The sequence below is a fragment of the Passer montanus genome, unplaced genomic scaffold (assembly GCF_014805655.1).
Source record: "Passer montanus isolate IOZ18808 unplaced genomic scaffold, ASM1480565v1 scaffold13, whole genome shotgun sequence".
Classification (NCBI taxonomy): Eukaryota; Metazoa; Chordata; class Aves; order Passeriformes; family Passeridae; genus Passer; species Passer montanus.
In genome coordinates this window covers 5,450,997-5,472,662 of record NW_024359832.1, presented here as the reverse complement: position 1 = coordinate 5,472,662, position 21,666 = coordinate 5,450,997, and the positions used below count along the sequence as shown (strand labels likewise).

The window sequence follows — 21,666 nt, the reverse complement described above, 5'->3', positions numbered from 1 at the left end:
GCCTTGTTGACAACAAGTCCTTATCTGTTTCTGTTTTCAGGAGTCCAAAAATCTGTACATGCTGTCTGTCATGAAAAGAAAGTGTGTCCATCATTTAGAACACTATAGTAGTTTCACAGTCACTTTTCTTGTAGATACTCTTAATACAATATCAGAAAGGTCCCTCTTGTCATGTGGCTGAATTTGCTTCGAAGCTGCTTGAAGTTGAACAGGACAAAGTTCCGAGTGGTACCGCTAATATGCTAGCAACTACTTTGCTCCTTACACCCTGTCTTCAGGACTCGGGTGTTTTATACCTTGGGATTATTACCTGAGGATCAGCATCTTTGCATTAATGTCTCTGTGCTATTTTGAGACCTGAGCTGATACATCAGCACAACAATTGTACTCCAGTGCTGTACACCACCACTGTTTCTCATTGCAGCATGGCTTTCAGGAGCCTCACTGTATGGTGTTTGTATGCTCTTGTTGTTAACAAAATCTCTACAAAGGGAGCCAGTATGAAGCAGTTATTCTAACCTGTTTCCCTGTGGAGATGGACTATAACATAGGCAGGTGATTTGTGACTCCAATAGGAAAGGATAACAACTCCTGGCTTTCCTGTTTAGGTGCATGCCCTTTTGCAATTAAAGATGGCTGTCTGTTCTGGCATTCTTCTAACAATGTGGTTATTGTATGTGATTTTAGCTCTAATAAATCAAAACTCAATTAATCTTTCGTCCTGAAGGTATTAGCAATCTCTCTGTTACTTTTGAGGTGATTTATTAGGATTCAGTCTGCTTGGTTTAGGGTAAGTGAATTGCTCTTGCTGGTGCTCCCATGCCACTGTAACTCCCTTGTGCTAAAGTGCATTCTAGTGCCATACAGTCACATATAGTGTGTGGCCTGGGTATACGTGAGCAGATAAGGAAACTGTGGCTTTGTTAGGTGAAGAACTGAATTTGGAACAGGCCTTATACTACATTCCTTGCCCTTAGCAAGTGCTTCCATGTTTTCCCCTCATGTCTGTGATATCTTTGCATTTCATATGTCATTTGAGACTCAGTACGCCACAGTTGTTTATACCTGTGTCCTCGAATTTTAAAATAAAACCCCTTCAAAACCTTAGGAGCATTTAATTTGTTTTATTCTGAGGGTTTCATGTTGAGGGCATTCTTTTATTCCTCGTTATGACCAGTGAAGAAGATTTCAGATGTTCCAACAACACTCTGCCTCCAAGTGATACCACGGTGAAAGTGGTAGCCCATGATGATTTTGCTGTCCGCAAAACCAGAGCAAACAGAAAGGCTGGTAGCCCCAAGCAGAAGTTTGTGCATTTTGGGCCAGTAACTGAGATTGATCAACAGAAGTGGGACAAGCTCGTTATTGGCAGAGCTTCATCCAAGAGTGGAACAGAAGAGGAAAGCAAGCAAGATGGTGTGGAAAGTTTCTCTGGTGTTGAAAGCTCTCCTTCAACCACTGCTGTCAGTCTTGGGTTTGCTGAATGCAGCAGTGAAGTATCTGAGCCTGAAAATGAGTCCAGGTATTTGGTGTGGTTTAGGAAGTGCTACTGAGCTGTAAATGAGACCTGTTCTTGCCAGATACTGATCTGCATGGGAGTGAACTGCAACATAAACCCAAGAGCTGTTTATGCGCACGACCTTGTTCAGAAGACATCTGATGTCTTCAGAGTATCTTAACACATTTAGGCTTGCACAAAACGCTGTGCATAGGTCTTCTGAACGCTTGCTCAAAATTTCTGATGGGCAGTGAAGTCACTGGTATCTCAGAGGATGAGCTATCATTCATGATTTTTCTGCTGCTTCAATTCCAGTAGCTTTGCTCTGCCTGCTTTCAGCATATTAGGAATTTGTCATTCAGCTTGCTGGCCTTACTTATCTTCAAAAAAATGTTTTTTTTCAAACCTAATGGATTTACTTTCTTTTTGAAGATGGTGTACTGCTGCTCTCTGTTTCTGGCATTTATCTGGAGAAGAATTATCTGGGTTGTTTACGCATTAACAGATCTTATATTTCTTTTGGCATAATCAGTCTGTGGCTGCAGCAAGAACTTAATGAATGCTTTTAGCAAGCAATTCATTCAGCTAGGTTTGTGTGTATATAAAAAATTTGCAAACTGAGTTAGATGACTCCTTTTCTTACCTTTCATTTGACCTGAGAACGTTTTGTCTGTCTCACCCCTCCTCTCATTCTCATCACTAGTGAGGGAGGAGTCAAGTCAGGTACAGATGACTCTTGCAGGAGAATTCCATCACCTGTACCAGCTTCTGATGTCATCTCTGAGGAACAAACCCCACGGAGTTTGAGCAAACGGCAAGAAAGTGCCAAGGAAGAATGTGACAGGAATTTACCAGATATAGAGAGAGATGATATGTTGGTTAGAAGAATGGGAACTTTTCCAAGGCGAACCACAAGCTCCATTCCCGTAAATTGTCCTCCCTTGTCAGTAGCTCCTTATCTGCTGCCGCAGCAGCAAGAGGAGGCTGTAGCTCGTGAAAAGGATTTGAAGACTCTGCAGGAAGGAGAAAGGTCAGAGAACAGAAGCAGATCCCTCTGAGCCTGGTTTGTGTGTGGTGTTAGCTTGGATCAGTCAGCAGTGTTGTCCCATTCTTCACCTGGGCTTTAAAGATGTGTTTTACTCAATCATCATGGCATGTGTTTTGTTTTGCAAAATCACTCACAAGAATGTATCCTATGAATATAAAACAGCCTGTTTCTTTCATAATATTTAAGTACTTCAGTCGTTAATTGCTGTTCAGCATGAAAATAGTCTTTTATCTTTTGGGGGGATTTCTTTCACAAACCATAGTGCATTGTCTGGATTTTTATGCCAGCTCCCAAGTGAATAAGTCATTGCATAGATTTGTATGCAATTCCCACTTCTAACAAATCACCTACATAAGTGTGGGGTTCAACGTAATTTCCTCTTACTCCTTGTGCTGTGGCTAAAGATGCCTGGTTTGTCTAGTTGTCCATCATTCTCAGCTTTGTTTTGAGTAACAGTACCTCACATTGCCTGAGCAGCCACTTGCTGTACAAGTGAGCATGATCATGGAACAGTGTCACTTGTCTCTCTGAGCAGTACTGTCACACAAGAAGAGAGCCAAGAACAGCTTGAAATCCCTCAGCTGCAGAGTGGTGAAACAGAAAACAAAATGAAATTTCCAGACCCTCAAAGAGATGACATGTTAGCCAGAAGAACTGGAGCTTTTCTTAAACAGCCTGGGCCCAATGTTAAGCAGTTCCTTCCCATGCCCTTTTCAAAGCAGCAGAATAAGCAGGGCACAGCCACAGAACTTGAGAAGAAAGCCACGAGGTAAGAAAGTTGTGTTTTTCTCTGTCCTTTTTAGCTAGACCCATGGGCTGTTTGTTAAGATCTCTTTATCAGGAAGATTTGCTGGTGGCCCAGTAGTGGTTATTTTCATGCTTGTCCTCAGTTCTCTGCTAATTCTTTCTGCTCAGTAGAAGGCAGTTGAAGGTTTCTGACCCTTTTAGAAAACTCATGTGGAGACTCAGACCGGAGCTCTACCAGATGCAAAATTCTAACATGTGGAAACAGATCTGTGTAGCAATTACATTTGCATTACATTTGTAGAGGTTTCTGGTTAAATATGAGGTAATCATTACAAATATTTCCAGCTAGAAATGGAGATGCTGGACCTAGTAGGTTAGATGATTGTGGCTTAACTGGTGCCAGTGACTTCCTAACAGGAAAAGTAGAGATCCTGAGATTCTTCCTGATAATGCTCAGTGTCTTTCTGAGCACCTCTGTTCAGATGTTTGAGGCTGTGTGAGTGTTGAAGCTTTGGAACAGAGTTATCATTTGGTGGTTGAGCCACATGCAAGCAAGAGTGGACCGGTTCTTACTCATCAGCCTCTTCAGAGTACTTGAGGAGAAGGATAGGCACCTGTACAGACATGGATGAAATACTAGCTTTCATCTCAGCCAGGAGAAAACAAACCTGTCATCTACCATAGAATTCAACAGTGGCTTGGTGTTTAATTTTCAGTGGTGTTCTGGACAGTTTATTTTCTAATTTAAAAGAATGGTACAAGCATTTGACTCTTAAAATTACGGGGTTTGCTCCTGCCTCACTTAGCTTGTCCTGTGTCAGCTATTTGGGTTTGTAGGGGCTGGTTGTTTGCTAGCTTACAGTCATGCTTTTTGTTATGTATGTGTGCTTTTTGAAATGTTGCTTAATACCTCCCTTTACACTACTGCCTTTGGCTCACTCAGGCCTCAAAAATGTCCACAAGTCTACACTAATAGCTCTGGAAAACCTGCAATAGAACCACTGCAAGAACAGCAGCAAGGGCAGGAGCACAGTCTCCCACCAACAGGACAAGATGAGATTATTAGTACTGCCCAAGTGGCTGAAGATGGCAACAATGAAGTCCACCTTGTTCAAACATCTAAGCTTCAGGAGGTTCCTGAGGAAAACAAAATGGAAGCACTTTCATCCAAGGATGAGCATCTGCAAACGTGAGCTTTCTGGTGTGAATCACGCAGCTTGTAAACCCCTGTGTGCACACTTCAGAGTTCAGATTGTGCATTGCCTGGTGTGTTTTCAATCCAGACTGCAACACTGTATGTCAGTAACACACACTTTAGAAAAAAAAATAATACTAGTGTAATGCATTTTATTTTGATTTCTAAAAAATTTTTAATTGAAAGCTAAGTGAAAAGAATGTTTGATTACAGTATATATGTTGAATTGTGAGAAAAGTTTATGAAGAGGAGATGCTGAAATGGACTCTGCTCATTGAGAGATGTTTATTCTATTTCTCCCATGGTTAATGTTGTAGTATTGACTTTTGCACATGATGCTCTTTTATGATAAATCCCATATATATATGTGGTTTGCATTGCTCTAAAGAAGACTACAGTTTTACTGAATGCTGCTGGTTTGTGTATTACCAGTAACTTTTTTCAGCTATATTCCCCCACTCTGAGGAAAGACAACCAAAACCAACTAACAAAAAAAAACAACCAAAAAGCAAACAAAACAATAAAAAACTCCAAGCCAATCAAGTAACCATAAAAAACCCAAAAACCCTCACCCAAACAAAAACAACAACAAAACAAATGAACAAAAGGAAAACCATAAACAAAAAAAACTAAGAACCAAATAGACAAACAAAAACACCAGAGAAATCCCCAAACACAAAAACAAGACCTACAAAAAGAAAATGGAAATCCTGTGACTCACTTTCTGACTATAGTATTTGTCTTTTTCATGTTTCAGTAATAGTGGTACTAAGCACTGCTGTGGAATGTAACTGTTACATTTTGTCTCCAGTCATTGCATGTATGGCACAATGTAAATGCTAAGACATAGTCTATTTTCAATAACTATTTTCTATACACATTTTAGGTATACTTCAGCAGATTTTTATAATGTGGGGCATAAGTATGTGTTTAAGGAGGGATGGGTGGTGTTCTCATGTAGTTTGACCTCAGGATGATCAGGTAAGTCTTGTTGGATGAATACATAATCCCTGAACAGTATGGTTCTATTTTGGTCAGCTTTACTAGTAGAAGTGACAGTTGTGCAAATTATATGGGTCCACTTGCAATTACTACTCAATGTATTTATCCACAATCTAATTTTATATTTGGTCTTGTAGATTCGGCCCCAGATCTGCTGTGTCTGATGACGCAGAGTAAGTTGTCTTGTGTTCACAAGAGTCTGTTTTAAACAACTTACACTGCATGCTTTCCCATCTTTCTACTAATTTAAAATGCAGTTGATGCATCATTATTATTTTGCAGTGTTTTGGCATATAAATTTTTCAGACAGCACTGAAAAATGGAATGTGATATGGCTTACATTGCAGTTAAAAATAATTTCTATATAAAAGCCCTTAAAAACTAAGCGTAACACTAATGTCCAGCTGTTGCTTAAAGTATTGTTTCCTCTTTTATTTTGTCTTGGATTTCTTCTGAATTTCCATTGCCTCTAATCAGCTACAGGTAAAGGAGTTGGATTGAATCTGGGTGTTGAAGAAAAAAATGAAGTATGAGGAATAACAGGAAGAAATAAAGAAAGCCCAAAGCAAAATAGTATCATTGTAATCTTCAGAATAATTACCAGGAAGATACATCTTTAGCTGAGCCTTTATTCTATTTTAAAACTTTATATTCAATCCCTTCCAAGTTAGGTTTAATTTAATAATGTACTAAATTTCAATTTTTAAGCTCTTCCCTTCGATGCATCACTTTTCATAGAAGGAGTAGAACTGACATTTATTACACTCAAAAATTTTAATTATTTATGTATGCATCCAAACTTTAGTACGGAATAGTATGCAATTCATTTGGAAAGCTCTTTGGAAGTATTAGCTATTTAGAAGAGAAATAGTTGGGAACTACACACACAGTAATATCCTTAATGTCCTTCTATTCACAGAAATGCATATGACCTTGTCTGTGTCCCAGATTAAATCCCAAAACATAAACCTTTTGTAGAGTTGTGGGGCTTTTATAATGAGTATACACAGAGACTCATGCAATTTTTCACTCTTTCTTCTAATGATAAAGCTTAGAATCATGGACTAAGTGTTCTTTACAAGTTATTAAATAACTTTATGCTGAGCAAAACCTCTGTTTTCTGACTACAGAGTAAGCATGATCATTTTCAAGTGGCAGGAATCTGTCCAGTCGAATGAAGGGGTGAGATAAGGAGTAGTATAGAAGTAACATAGAAGTGTTATACTTAACAATGGGGACATTCCAGCTATTTCAGAAAGCCTGCTTATATGATTGATTTTTTTTATCTGTATGTCTGTATTAAATGCAATCATGAGAGAAGGTACATGGAGATGCCTTCAAAGAGGCGTTGCAATGGTCTTGGTGGTATAACGTGAGAGTAGCAAAGATCAGTAAATTATATTGCTTATTCCATACTGATTATTATTTTGATTTAAAAGGTAAAACAATTAATATTCAAGACTCATTGTCATCCTTTTCAAATGTGCTACAGTTTACAGAGCAACTATTTTCCTATACTGTCTTTTAAGTTTTTGTAAAAGTTAGACTGTTTTCCCTTCTGAAGACAAAGTATTTATGAAGACTCTAATAAAACTTGGCTCTCAAGTAGGAAAAATAAATTGAACTGACATTTAAAATACTTTTTAAATGTTTGTGAAGTCCCCATTGAAAACTGTAACTTGAATTCAGTCTTAGACTAGATGCTCTTTGTTCCAGCAGCAAAACTGAGGACTCTTTTATTAGACTGTCAACTTTGCTAGTTAGAGGAAAATTAGATATTGTCTTCAGCCTTGGTCTGTCTGAGGGTCCAGAAAAGGCAATACTTAGTGTGTTGATGCTGACCAGGCCCATTCCCATCTCCTGAAGAGAGAAAATTCTGGTGGTACCGTGGTAGTCCAACACGAGTTTAGGCTCATAGTGAGCCGATATTTTTGAGTATTTCTTTACTAGTCTGATTTTGAGCCAGTCTGTCCCTTTTTATGTTTTTTTGGAGTTTCTGAAGTCTTAGTATGACTGTAAAATGGTAATGCAGCCACATAATAAATGCCTTACATAAGGATTGTTAACATATTCTCATAAGAAGTTCTTTTACCTTATCTCTCACTTTTAAATTAATTAATCTAAACATTAAAGTACTTCAGATTTTTTTTAATTCAAATTTTATTTAGACTTGTTAAAAAAAAGAAATTTTTGCATTATATCACTGACAGGAACAACTGTAATTTGTGATAATAAAGCAGTGTAAAGCAGTGTAGCTTGAAAATCCCAACATCTGAAATACACTGTTAGTCTGCACAGTGCTTTTTCCCAGATCATTGTTAGAATGGCAGGTCTGGTACACTGGTCAGCAGAAAGGCCTCTTGCTTCAGGACAGAGTTTGTATATTATCTCTGGAGCTGTGCTAATGGCAGAAAGTCAATGAACTTAAATTTGGTCCAGTTCCCTGTCCACTTGTGTGCTGTGTGCCTGCCAGCCCAACATGTGGTTGAAGGGAGGAGTAAATCTAGTCCTGTTCGTGAGAGTGTTAGTGATTGTCTGGAGTCATTTGTAGATTGTACAAGATAGAAATAGGATGCAATTACGTGGGACTCATAATGAAAAGTGTCTTTGGATAGAAGCTCAGAGTTTTGGCCTCTTAGATCCTTTTCTAAGGATGAAATTGTCAGAGAGAGAAGTTGGTGTAGACCTTTCAGTTGGCCTTGTCCACATACTCAGGAAAGGAGGTTTTTCCTCTTAGTGATTACTACATGTTGGTCAGAGTGGAGCACAGTGCTTTGAGGTGGGACTCCTTCAGACTGCTGTCTTGGGAAGATACTGTTGTGGAAGAACATGTTGCTGCAGAGTTGAAGTTTGAACCCACCCAGTTGCTTGTCCATTACATGAAGGCCCAGCAGTAGGAGGTGACTGCTGGAGTGGGAGGTGCCTCTGGGGTTGTAGTGTATAGTTTGACTCCTGGCCAAGGCTAAAGCCTTTTCCAGAGAACTTTTTTTACTGCATTGTTAATAGTTATAAAACCTGTTGCTGTCTTTGTGCACCCTGTGAGACCTTCATGAAATCAGGGAACATGCATTAGACTTAAATTAGGAAATCCAGGTATTCCTGCTAGAAAAACAAAATTCTTCCATCCCAAATGGTAGAGAGTGTGTACTCATGCACTCTACTAGGACTGGTAACCACCATTTCAAATCTTACCTTTTTTCTTACTGCATGTGAATGAAAAATTGTTTGACATGAGGAAAGAGTACAAGAGAAGAGCTACACAACCAGTTTGACCCAGTAGGCACAAGGTATCAAATACTGAACACTAAAGGCATTCTTAGTGTGAGTTTCAAAAGCTCTTAAACTGGAATAAACCCTATAAGAGTGACTTTATTGCAAGTTCTGCATCTCCCAACCTACCTCACCAGTCTGCCAAATATGACTGATGTTTAAGTTTTAAAAAACAACATTTGCCATCTCTTTAGGTTTTGTTATTTAGGAGTGTTCCAATCCAATCCTGGACAATGCAACTGTTAAACTACCCACAATTAGTGTAAACGACCCAAATTAGTGTAACCATCAGCACTCTGTTTAAGGGGTGAAGCACAGTGATATGTTAACTTCACTGTTCATGCTTAAAGGCAATAGGATGTTTATTCTGTCCTTCATTTCTGAGTAAATACCTACTTAGCAGGATGGAATCTGTGCATGTCCTTTTCCGTACACTGTCCAGACCTTTCAAGTGTTTTCTTGAGAGTGGCATTCTCGTCTTTGCTTGCCTGAATACAAATGCTGGCTCATAAATATATGCACAGCTTTCCGTGAGTATTCACTTTGAATACTGTGGGCACAGTTGCCCACAATTTTATCTGCATTGGGTGCTTCTCCTGCTAGTTGGCTCATTGGCTCATGTAAAGCTGCAGGTAATCATTTGAGGACTGCTGTGAAATCACTTCATGTGGAACTGCATGGCTTTCTTTTAAGTTTTTTTTTGCTTTGAATGGCACAACTGAGGTCATGTTTTACTAATAATAGGTAGTAGAGGTGGAGTAGTAAGCATGTTATCTTTGTGTGAAAATCTTTATATAATATAAAGAGATGTATAATGTCAAATCGTAACCTTTTTTTTCCTTTAACTCTCCAAAGGTCAGAGACATAAATAGTAAAAAACCGATTTTTTTTGTCCTGGATGTCATATTTTCCTTGTTAGGTTAGCTGTATTAATAAGTTGGTGCTGGTAGCATTGGATTTCTTCAAGGCAGAGAGGGGGAGGAAAGGGGAGAGAAGAAAGTACCATGCAGTTTGAACTGAGTGTACTTCTCTGAATTTGTAGCAATAGCATTTAGCTGGCTATGCTGCACCTGATGTACTTCTCAAGCCTCCTTTTACCCTGAAATGTAAAATTCTGTCTGTGGTGTTAATCAAAGTGATCTTGCAAACCCATTGGGCACAAATCTTCAGAAAGCAAAATGTTCTGAATGATAGAATGATTTTAGTAAGAGCTATTGATGGAAATATAAAGTCAGTAGTGTTTCTTAGTGAGATATAAAGTTGTGGTTGACTAACAAAATGGAAAGTTGAGGAATGTAATGCCTGAAGTACTGTGTGGGAGCCATAGGGATGCTAACAAGCCCCACTTGGGGACTGCTGCTTTTGGGAGCTTTGTAACAGAGCAGGTGTCTGATTCTGCTGTAGCACCCTCATGTGGCTTCAGCTCTTACAAGCTGAAGGAGTATAAGCCTCTAAATAAGACTGGGCCTGTTGTTATTTTTCCCTTGTTTAGGAGCATGAGTATGTTTGACATGAGATGTGAAGAAGATGCTGTGTCTCAGCCTCACAGCAAAGCTCGCCATGAGAAGCTGCAGAATATACACAACCAGCTGAAAGAGGACGAGACCAGGTGGCAAGATGTGAGTATACAACAGTCAACATTGTCTGCAGTGCTGGCAGGCACTGAGGCCAGCCAGTTAGGCAAAAACAGGACAACCTGCTAAATCTGCACTTGCTGTCAAGTGCTTAAAATAATGAGAGCTTTTTTGTTTTCTCAGTGAATTGTTGCTAAAACCACAGAAGTTCATAATTTGTTGTAAATCAAAGAATACAAGATCTTCCAGTCCCTCTGCCTGTTCACCAGGTATTTTGCTTTTAAAAAAAATGTAAAGAAGCTGTGATTAGGTAAAAAAAAAAGGAAGAACAACTTCTAACTGCTGACTCCTCTAACTTTTCTAATTAGTCAATGTCCAAAGTGACAAAACACAAGACTAAGTAGGACAGGGAAATAAATAGGTTGGCCTTTTCTTTAATAAATTAGCATAGATACAGAAAATGTTAATGTTTTCCATCTTGTCCAAGCAAACAAATACCATTTCATGTTAGCTACACCCTGCTTGGTTTACAAGGCCTTTCCAAACCCTCTTTCCTTAATGTGTTTTGTTAAGCTGTCCAAGTATTTGGTATTGTTTGCAGCAAATTAGCAAGGACAGAAAAACATGATCTGCAGGTAAGTTAGTATAAGGGGTTTAAGTTTCAATTCTGCTCATTCCTAAAGACTGATTTTAAATAAGGAATTTGGGATATATTTTAATTTTAAAAAACCCCAAAACACAATAAAACACATCTCTTCAAGTATGGTAGTTTCTCATTACAAGGAAGGCTTCTGTGAAACACCTCAGAGAGGTTTTTGGTAGAAAATTTAAGGAAACGTTAAAAACAAGTATATACAGCTGAGAAGTGACTTTTTATAGTAAAATAATGAAGGACTTAAGCTGAAAGGTCTTTATGTATGGGAAGCCATAATTTCCCAGCAGAGATAAGAATAATTCCAGAGGCATTCAAGAAGTTTGAGAACTCTGCTGTTGAATTGAAAATTCTCTGAGCTAAAGTTCTTGCATTTTAGGTGTGCTCAGCACCTTCTACCATGAACTAAAAGTTTTGAAGAGGCACTGAAAATGCCTTTATTGGAATGTCCTTGGCATTCTGAGGGTTTTATAGTGACATGTCTCATGCTCTGATATTTTAGATGCCCATGCTATGAATTTGCTAACAATTAACAGTTTCATGGGTTTTTTAAATTATTGTTATTCTAAAGCATCAGAACTGGAAAATACAAACATGTCTGGTTTTTAATTATGAAAAGAGAAGGAAAGCTTATGCTAGAAAATTTGCTAATGAAAAACTAATTTCCAAACAATATACAGCAGTGGAAGTAGCTGAATAAAGAAATGCTTTGGCACTTCAATGAGAATAATTAGTAACTGAAGAAAATGATAGGCCTATGTTTCATGAAGGGGATTATAGACTGATACATGTAAGCCATGTGAAGAAGTACTTTAATGAACATTCCCTTAAGTGCAACATCAATAATTTGTGGTTTTAAGCTAAATTAGAAGTGACAATGTTTTTTCCTGGTTTTAATAAAACAAGTTATACTTGCAGTACCTTCTGCTGTTTACCAATAAAAATGCAATTAAAATCTTTGGGAAACCATGTAATTAATGAAATAGCTCCTGAATTGAGTATGTGTTATGAATATCTGGGTTTTATTAAAACCAAAAATTGTTAGAGTGCACAAAATATAATCTGTACACCAATCTCCTTATGTGGATAGATTAATGACAAGTGTTCCCTTCCAGTTTCCTAGGAAGTTATTTTTCTTTGCAGAAGTTCTGCAGTGCTTACTTTTTACATATAAAATTTTGTTCCTTTGCTAGTTGTCTGAAAAGAAATTTTACAGTTTAGAAAACTTCTTTGCTGTAATACTTGTACTGTGAAAAAGATCTTGCTTCTGTATCCTCCAGGATTTGTGAATTCATAAAGGATTCAAGACATCACAGGGGCCCATAACAGGTACCTCCTGTGACTCTCTGGTTTAGTATCAGGCTAGATTTTCAGAAAAGGCAGAGAACCAGAAGCAGTCAATTTTCTGCACAATTTCAGGCAGGCAGATTGCAGAAAGACTGAGATGGTCACTTCAACAAGGACATCTCTATACAGCTGGATACAAACCATAGGCTTTTTGCTCTGTCATCTCTCACACCAGCCAGATATGAGCCTCATCACTCAATCTCTGTTGCTCACATCTGGATCCAAAATAGTGCAGGGTGGCTATGATGAAGAATTTAAATTTGGATGCTGCACTGGACTTTTCTATCAAAAAACCCAACATCATGGGTCAGCCATATTTGCATGTAGCTGACTGATAGCATGGGCAAAGTATGGAACTATAAGCTCTCCAAGGACGTCGTTGCAGCTGTAGCTCATGGTGAAACAACATACATTCTTCTAATGAACCCCTGCTTCCCATATGTCTGATTATTAAAATTCTTCACCAAACATAATTTTTTTACTTAATCTTCCTGGGGAATTGGATTTTGTCCCTGGTGTTGGCCCAAGTGAAAATGAGTGTCCTGACTGGTCCTTTTAGGCCAAATTTCCTGCCAAAAGCAAAGTAAGCAGTGAAGCTATGAAGTCTTTACTGTGTCCCACTATCAGCAGGAAATTCAGACAACATCTTCATTTATGATCTCCTTTTGTCATTGAAATGAACAGTGCTGCCTGCAGGTGATGGGAGCCTAGTCCACAGGCAAGAATAAGTATTGCAACCAGCTGGTTGGGTTCATGTTACCTGTGACCACTTTTTAGTTATTTGCAAGTCTGCATTCAGATACCTTCCTTCCCTAACAGGACCTGGCTCGGTGGAAGAGTCGTCGAAGGAGTGCTTCACAGGATTTGATTAAAAAGGAAGCTGAGAGAAAGAAGATGGAGAGGTTATTGGCTGGAGATGGAACGAATGAGCGCAGGAAAAGCATCAAAACCTACCGAGAAATCGTGGAGGAGAAGTATGTTGTTTTAGTGGAGTGTAGTGGCGTGTCTGAAAATGCTATGTGCTCCACAGGTCATAGGTAACTGTGGGCAGCCATGCCTGCAGGCCTGAGTGAGGGAGAGGGAGGATGTTGATGGAGCAGAGGAAATGGCTGTGATTTCCATTGTTAATGTGATGGTTTCTCTTGTGTTGTCTTCCTTGCAGAGAGAGAAGGGAGCGGGAGCTTCATGAGGCATACAAGAATGCAAAGACACAGGAGGAGGCTGAGAGCATTCTCCAGCAGTACACTGAAAGATTCACTATCAGTGAAGCTGTCCTTGAGCGTTTGCAGATGCCAAAAATTCTAGAAAGAAGCCATTCAGTGGAACCAAATTCCCCACTGAAAGACCCAAATCCTCTGAGATATTTAAGGCAACAATCACTTCCTGCTCCAAAATTCACTGCCACAATTGAAGCAACCATTGTTCCCACCACTGAACTAGAGCCCAGCAGTTCAACAGGACGCACATCTCCCAGCAAAAGTATCTCCAAGGCTGTGCCTATGCTGACACCCAAGCCTTATTCACAACCCAAAAATACACAGGAAGTTTTAAAGAACTTTAAGGTAGGATACATCACATGTCCCAAAGTGAACCAGGAGGCAATGAGATCTTGATTGAGTCATCTGAACATATAAATGTTTAATGCAATTATATGGAAAATAGTGGCAGCTTTCTGATTTTATAAAATTCAGCTTCATACTCTGTGCTGCTTCCAGTTTAATGGTTTCTTCATGTTTACCAGAATTCTTAAAATCTTGACCTCTTCACACTGAAATACTTGCACTGATCATTTTAACTCAGGCTAAATTTGATTGGAAAAAGGGGGAATTTAAGAAAAAAGCAAGCTGTTTCCTCAGAAAGTTTTTAGAAAAGAGTATGTGGTCATGTTTTTTGGTTTTGACAAAATGGAAGGTGCAGAGAGTGTGGAGGCCCTGATTTTTGAAGCAAGACCTGAACTGACTTTTGTGTCAGGGGTCTGATTGTTGGCATACTCAACCAAGTGTGTGCCTACTCCTTCAGAGCCAAGAGCCAGCTTTCCCGAAGATATGCTCTGTCTTAAACATGCTTCTCACCAAGGATAAGTGGGGAAATCTGCTTCACAGGCATAAAGAGAAGGTTTAGGTTGTGCATGGAGGTTTAGTGAAGCAGGTTGGTTCTGGGGTAGCAGAGTAGCTGGAAATTGATGGTGAGAGAAGGAGAGTGGCTCCGTTGGATTGCAAGAACCGTGCGAAGACTATGGGAGTAAGAGAAGTAAGAAAACTTGGATGAAAGCAGTGCTGCTGGGAATAAGTCAGCTATGATTTGTGGGAGAAGAATGGGAAACAATATTCTAAAACCAGAATATGAAATCTGAGGTGTGTATCTTTTGACCGGGTGGTTCTGGAGAATGAGAGTAAGATACTGAACTAATGATAGAAAAAGCAAAGAACTGGGATGTATTAAAAAGAACAGACCAGAATAAGTCAAGTTTGAAAACGTCTGCTGTTCATAGTGCCTGTACCAAAACTGGAGCTTACCCAAGTCTCATAGTAGTCATGTTGTGAACAGCGTGAATGAATCCTAGTGGCATGGATGCCCCCGGTCTCTGGACTTTGCGTTCCCTTCTGTCTGCCATTGCTCATGCTTTGCAAGTGGCATTCAAGTGTCCCTGAAGGCCTGCTGATACCCCAGTAGCACTGCTACCATGTATATTCAGGTTGTTTACTTTCTAAAAAATAAGTCAGCTCTTTATAGCTAGTGAAAAAGTATGCTGTGATGTATAATTTATTGAAATCTGTCCCAGCTCCTGTGGAAACCACACTCCACCATTTTTCCTAGTTGAAACAAGAAACTGATAATTCCTGTTTCTCCTATACCCTGGTTGATATGCTCCAAGTTTACTTTTTAGATATCACTGAATCATGGATCTTTAGGTTTTTTCTGATCCTTGCCACTTTTTTCATCAGAGGACCAAGATATGTAGGTGTATCATCATAATGTTATTGCATATATAATTCATATGTAATGCATATATAATGCATATATAATGTTATTGCATATATAATATATTGCATATATATGTGGGAAGAAACTAACTCATGAAGGCTCCTACACCCCATGAGCCACCACAAAAAATGTTTGAATCTTTTTCACATGATGTGAAAAAATGTGGTTTGTCTCAGTAGGAATTATTCCCTAGCACATGTAGTTGTTGCATTATTTTCCCTTGAAACACCAGTCTGTCAATGATTCTTGGCTCTGGTGACAATGTGTTGACTTCCTCCAGATCAGAAGGAAAGGAGTATGTTTGTTTAACTCTTCAGCCAGGGCATCTGTCCTGTTCATCTGAACATTTATGTTTCCTCCTTAATATAAATAGAGAAATGTCTTAGTCTAAACAGAGACACTGAAATGGATGGTGCAGCCTGCCAGTGTTTTCCTGGACTTTTTATTTTTGAGATCTTTAATAACCTGCCTCTCTAGCAGATAATCCAGCACACAGTTCCAGAAGACTTGGGGCTCAGTTCCTGCTCACACTTGTGTTTGGAAATAAACCCTGAGAGGTACTGTGTTAAGTGGATGATGTCAGTGTAGAAAGGGAGGGAACATTTTCATCTGAAAAACACTCAGAAGGAGTGAAACAGGTGGTGGAGCTGATTGTGCAAGGGCTAACTGCCTCCACCTTCCTGCACATCTGGCAGAGCTAAGGATGGCTCAGATATGGCCTCTTAGTTAATCATGCTTATAAAGAACAAGCTCTGGATGCACATGTACGAGAAGTCAATGGAAGGAGTTTGCCCTCAGCCTGCTTCTGATGATATATACTAAGTGCCACTCTTGAGGTATCCAAGCTGTTCACTCAATAAATAAGGAAGAACCTCTGTGCCCAGAGTAGCAAAGCCCTCCTTACTCCTCCTTATGCCTACTGACAAGCCTGTAAACATCTGTGCTGTGGGCAGGCAGGAGCACAGCAGCAATGTGGTGGTATGAGACATGGTCCTTTCCTGGTCTCTCTCACCTGGGCCCACTTAAGGTGAATGGCTAGCTAGTTCTCTGTAGCAAGACTTCTCCTGTATGCTTCTTCAAAGTGCTCTTCAAATTGAAGGGAGTCTTTACATGCCACCTCCATTCAGAAATTCCAGTGTGAAAGTGCCAAGAAGTTGTATCAATTTGGAGGAAGAAGCCAAAGCATATTTTGTATTTTCTTCTTTGCTTAAAGATTCCTTAGCAGGAATATATGGCCATCAAGGAGCTAGCTTGACCCTGAGAAATAGGTAGTGAAACTGTTTCAACATTCTTGTTTTCAAGGAGATTTCCTAAAGTAATTTTTTAGGAAAGCACCTATCTATTTGACTGCCTTATGGAGAGGGTGGAATGACCAGTTTTATTTGCTGATGCCTTGATTCCCTGTTATGAACAATAAAGAACAAGTAGATGAACTCTGCTGCTCCTGTCCCTTCAAAGTTCACATGACAGTGCTTCAAAAAGTACAGACTGCTAATACTGTGGTGAGGTCACTGAGGTACATAAGCAGTTCATCAGCATAATTAGTCCTGGAGAACCTGCTTAGCTCTTGCATAAGGCAATGTAAAACCCAGCAGTTTTGGTCTAAATTTAACATAAAAATTGATTTTTTTTAAACATCCTTTGATCTGTGATGCCCACAAAGGGTGTCTGTATATTACTGGGTGAATGGAGTGTGGGAAACCAGGAAATCCAGAAAAATTATTTCCTTGTGCCTGTATTTTGTTTATGAGCCCTCTAGGGTCACAGGGTCTTCTGTTTTGGCCTGTTGAATGAGATATGTGCTTGGCTTCATCCCTCACTGATAACACAGACTGTGTTAATGATTGTACTATCATGTTGAATTCCTAATTTCCTAAATTCCTTTGAATGCTACTTGTCTCAGCATATTTATTTAACTGTATTCTGCAGGTAGATGGAAAAGTCAGCATGAATGGAGAAAATGTCAACGGCACGGAAGAAAAAGATAAAGAATGTACAACAGTAATATTTACTCCTTCACCAACCAGATCTGTGAAATTTGATGGAGTAGCCCGAGGGGACAAGTCCCCGGTAGAGTTGAAGAAGGACCCCCCAAGTGTTGAGCTCAGTTTACAGAGTCCTGCCACTCAGAGTGTGCACAAAGAGCCAACAGTAAGACCAACACGAACAAACCAGCCTTACTTTCTGTGCCAATTTTCTGTCTCATGATGTGTTTAATCACTAACTAATGATACCCGAGTGTCTCTGTTTGCCTTATTGCAAAAGGGTGTGCCCAGACCAGGAACAAACTATAAACAAAACCCCAAGTCCTTTGTAAATTAAAGGCTTCTTCCTTTTGTATGTGGGTAGAGAAATAGGAGGGTAAAATTAAAAAATCTTTTTGCAGCCACTGGGGATTTTGGAGGGATATACTTTTTTTGTCTTTTTCGTTTTTGTTGTTGTTTTGGGGTTTTTTTTCCAGATGCCATGCAGCTGATAAGCAAGCTTTAAATGTGCTGGGCCAGGGAGAAATTGGTTCAGTGTCCCAGCCGTTGTGCAGGTTTATTCAGCGCTTCTCCTAATGTAAGCTGATTAGATCAGCAACATAATTGGACTGTGTGAGCCATTATAATTAGTCTCAGTTTTCAGTTTTCAAAAGAGGATGTGGATGTGCTGGCAGTTTTGAACATTTGGTTTTCATTCCCCTCTCAGAAACATTAGAAAAGGGGATAAGCTATTGAAATGCTCAGAGGGGCCAACATGCTTCTTAACTGTCTTATCAGAGAAACAAATTAATTTTACCTTTTCATCTATCTCTCCCCCTCTTCCCCAGAGAAAAAGGCAGGAGTAAAACTAGAGCATATCACAGCAGGCATCTAGATGCTACAAAACTGTAATAAAAGTAGATAGTAAAAACAAAACAAGAAATAAGGAGTGGATTGAAAAGAGAGCATGTGAAATGCTGCAAGCAAGAGACAGCAGAGGGGATTCTCACCATTTTTTCCTGTGTAACAACAAAGAGAATTGGAGATGTGGTGAGAGTTGGAGTATGATAATTTTTTCTTTCATCTCCGATTTCATCCAAGCATTGGCCAGATGGATAACAGGGAGCAGTCAGAGATCTGTCCTGGGGCATGATGGCTCATTCATGAGAAAGGGTTTGTGTTTTACTCCCCTGCTTAATGCCAGTCTCTAGCGATGGACAATCAAATCAAGGAGCCTGCAGCAATCATGGGAACTGGAATGAGCACAGACTTGATGCTGTCAGAGAGAGCTGGTATTGAGTCAAAAGTGAATGATTTGCAGGGAGGGCAGGGCTGAGCCTGTCCTGTCACAACGGTTTGGCTGTGAGGGAAAAGCCAGGTAAGCATTGCATCTGATACAGAAGAGCAGGTAATGGGAGTGTTTGGAGAATAAAGAACCTCAGCTTGCTAGACATTAAAATTTCAATGACAATCAGAAAAGTAGTGAAGTAAAATGTTAATGTCTCCTTTTTTAGGAATTTCAGGCCTAGTTAGAGTTATGAGGAATCTCAGCAGCAGAAGTCACTGTTAGTTCTTGAGTGTGCTTGTGTCTGTTTGATGTCCTATCATCCTCCCTTTTCTACAGCTTTGAGGATGACATGGCCAGCTGAATGCAAATTTTCTGTCTGGTTTCTCCTTCCAATTCTTAGCTCTTGTGGTGATACTGGCAAAGGAGGCAGAAGAGTTTGACTCAGATTCCTTGTGACTCTTGACATGTACAGAATAGTTCCTGGCTTGTCAGCTTGAATGCACTTAATGATGAAGCCTACAAGAGAGAATGAATGTGCACCAAAATGGTGCTAGTGACAGAGTGTCTGTGCTCTAACTCCATATTTTATATCACTAGCCTCACAATTCCATCAGCAATGTGACTGGGTAGTACAAATCATTGTAATTACTCCTGGCACTTCAGCTTCAAGCAAAGGTATGTGTGTTAAGTGTGTCAAGGACAGAGGAAGGAAAGCTGATTGCTTTGATGGGGATCTTCTGTGGGAAAACAGGTGGAATGTACTGAATGTGATGAGAGAGAAGACAAGAAGATTTGCCTGTCACTGGAAGAGAATTTACCAGCCTAAAATAAGATTTCAGGTTCTGTTTCTTCTGGAAGTTTACTTCTCTTTTCCCAAATGCTTCTTTTTAATTTTACAGGTCTCCATGCCTCAGACTAAGGCATGGGCAGTAACTTAGCTATTGAGCATGCAGGAAAGCCTTGGTTTTTTTGATGGAAAGGGCTTAGATGCAAAGTTACAGAGACAGGACAGGGTGCTGATGTTTGGCTTCTCCACTGTGGGTCTTGGGACACAGACAAGCACTACTATAGACACCTTGGTGTGGATGTGATTGGTCTGGGGCCTTATCTGAAAGAACTGGGCAGCTACGCTGGACTCACTTCACTCAGCCTTCTTCCTGTACTTATTTTACTTCAGACTTTGGACAACTAACACAACGATGTCAGCCTCATCTGCAGACCCTGAAAGGCTAAACTGCTCTCTGAAGGATATAACCCCTCCTAGGAAGGTTGGGAATCCAGATTAGGAAATATAAGATCCTTCTGGGCTTGTTCTACTCCCCATAAAATGAGACCTCTTGATAGTAGGATACTGCATCTACCTGTCACTGTCAGCATTCCAGAAGAGAAAAAGAGGTGTGATGTTTGCTCCAGGGATGGGACTTCCAAGCTACATATTCTTAGAAGTAAGGAAGCCTTCTGAAAGCCTCCACTTTCACCTCCCACAAGGAGAAAACAGGGCTGTAGGTTTTATCTGATGCTTAACCCTTCTGACATTCCAGAAGAGAAAGAGAAAATGACAGAAACAAGCATAGAAAAGCAGCTGAGATGAAGAAGAGCTGTCTAGAGTGGAAGAAATTACTGAAGCTCTTTTGCCCTGAGAAGACTTCTACAAACTAAGCATATTTTCAAAGCCATTTCTAAACTTGTTTTCACTGTGCTTATTTGTATATTTTATTGATTCAGTTCTTGTTAGCTGTGTCCTTCCCAGGCTTTGAATAAGATTCACAGACAATAGTTCTGTTAAGAAGTTATGAGTCAGAGGTTTGTTTTTCCCCCTCTAGTTGCTTGTAGATTTGGGTTGGTTTTGTGTTTAATTCATTCATTTTCTACTCCAGGTCTCTTTTGTGAAATATATATTTATTTTCTTATACACCTTACCTACGGCACTCCTGTCCTCCCCTTCTGATTTTCTTCCTGTTCTTTACATGCTCCTTCCTCCTCCTCCATCCCTCATAGGGCTGCTCCCCTGCTGTTTCTGTTCATTTGTCAAACGGATGAGTTCTGTCTTCTCTCAGCCTGGCAGGCTTCCCTTTGAAGTCCCTTCTGTAGTCCTAGTTTGAATCTGTCTGGCTGCCCTCAGGCATTGTCTGCAACAGGGGAAGATGCAATGCAACTGTACTCCAACAGTGCTTTTGGCCTGAAGTTTATTTAAGTTGTACCACTTAAAACACTAATACTATTGAGGCTCTTGAGGAGCAAGGGAAGTGCAGAGATCATTTCCTGTGGGTGAGACCTCAGTGTCAGTTGTCTTTTTGAGAAGAGAAAGACCCCATCTATATGTGAATCAAATAATGTTTGGCAACCAGAGATTGACTGGGAAACATATGTGCATCTGCCTAAATCTACAGTGAAATGAGATGCAAAAACCTGCAGCAGGTGGGCAGGACAGTAAAGAAAAATATTATCAAAAAATGTACTTATATCTCTAGAGTATAGGTAGAGCTTTAGGTAGAGTATAGGTAGTGTATAAGTGAGTTTACAAGAGACTTACCATTGCTTAAATTAGCTTATGAAATTTTGCCTATGATTAAAGGCTAAAAAGGATAAACTTGACCTACAAACAGGAGGAAAATATCCCACTGGTCTTTGTGGAGCAATGTGGTGCTAAGAGGGGTGGTAGGTAAAGCATTCCTATACCTCTCAATGCAGTTGGAAAAACTGGGCCCAAAGACTGATCAGTCAGTGGCAATACCAGCAATAATGTGGAAATCATCTCCTCATTCTGGTCCTACCTATGAGCCATTTAGGTGTTTTCTTCCCATTTTACACAATAGTGGTGGATGCTACGAGTGCTGAGAAGTTGTATCTGCTAGCTCTTTGAATCAGAAGTTGGCAAAGTAAATATTTTGTTTTAGAACAGTGTTTGTGCAGATTTTAGTGTAGGGGAATTAATTTGTCAGTAAGTAAGTAACATCACTTTATTTTAACCAATCTTTATGCAAGCACGTAGAAATTGTTGGCTTCCTACAGCTCTAACTATAACTTTGCTCAGATCAACCAAAAAAAAAATAGGCAGCAACCTAAAAAAGATCAGGGTGAGGTGGTGGTGGGGAG

The 21,666-nt window shown here is 39.7% G+C and overlaps 1 protein-coding gene across 7 annotated transcripts in view; it reads left to right on the top strand.

Annotated features, from left to right (window-relative positions):
• The window catches only part of LIMCH1 (LIM and calponin homology domains 1), a 175,205-nt gene that overhangs the window by 124,156 nt on the left and 29,383 nt on the right, over positions 1-21,666 (top strand). For 2 of the 7 annotated variants that reach the window (XM_039698756.1, XM_039698755.1), the window contains 9 exons: positions 1,178-1,522; positions 2,202-2,528; positions 3,082-3,315; positions 4,237-4,482; positions 5,628-5,663; positions 10,253-10,379; positions 13,153-13,307; positions 13,496-13,895; positions 17,248-17,469. In XM_039698756.1, coding sequence (XP_039554690.1) covers positions 1,178-1,522; positions 2,202-2,528; positions 3,082-3,315; positions 4,237-4,482; positions 5,628-5,663; positions 10,253-10,379; positions 13,153-13,307; positions 13,496-13,895; positions 17,248-17,469 — 2,092 coding nt within the window. The remainder of the gene's footprint in view (positions 1-1,177; positions 1,523-2,201; positions 2,529-3,081; positions 3,316-4,236; positions 4,483-5,627; positions 5,664-10,252; positions 10,380-13,152; positions 13,308-13,495; positions 13,896-17,247; positions 17,470-21,666) is intronic. The other 5 variants (XM_039698761.1, XM_039698758.1, XM_039698760.1 and 2 more) reach the window with 3 other exon arrangements.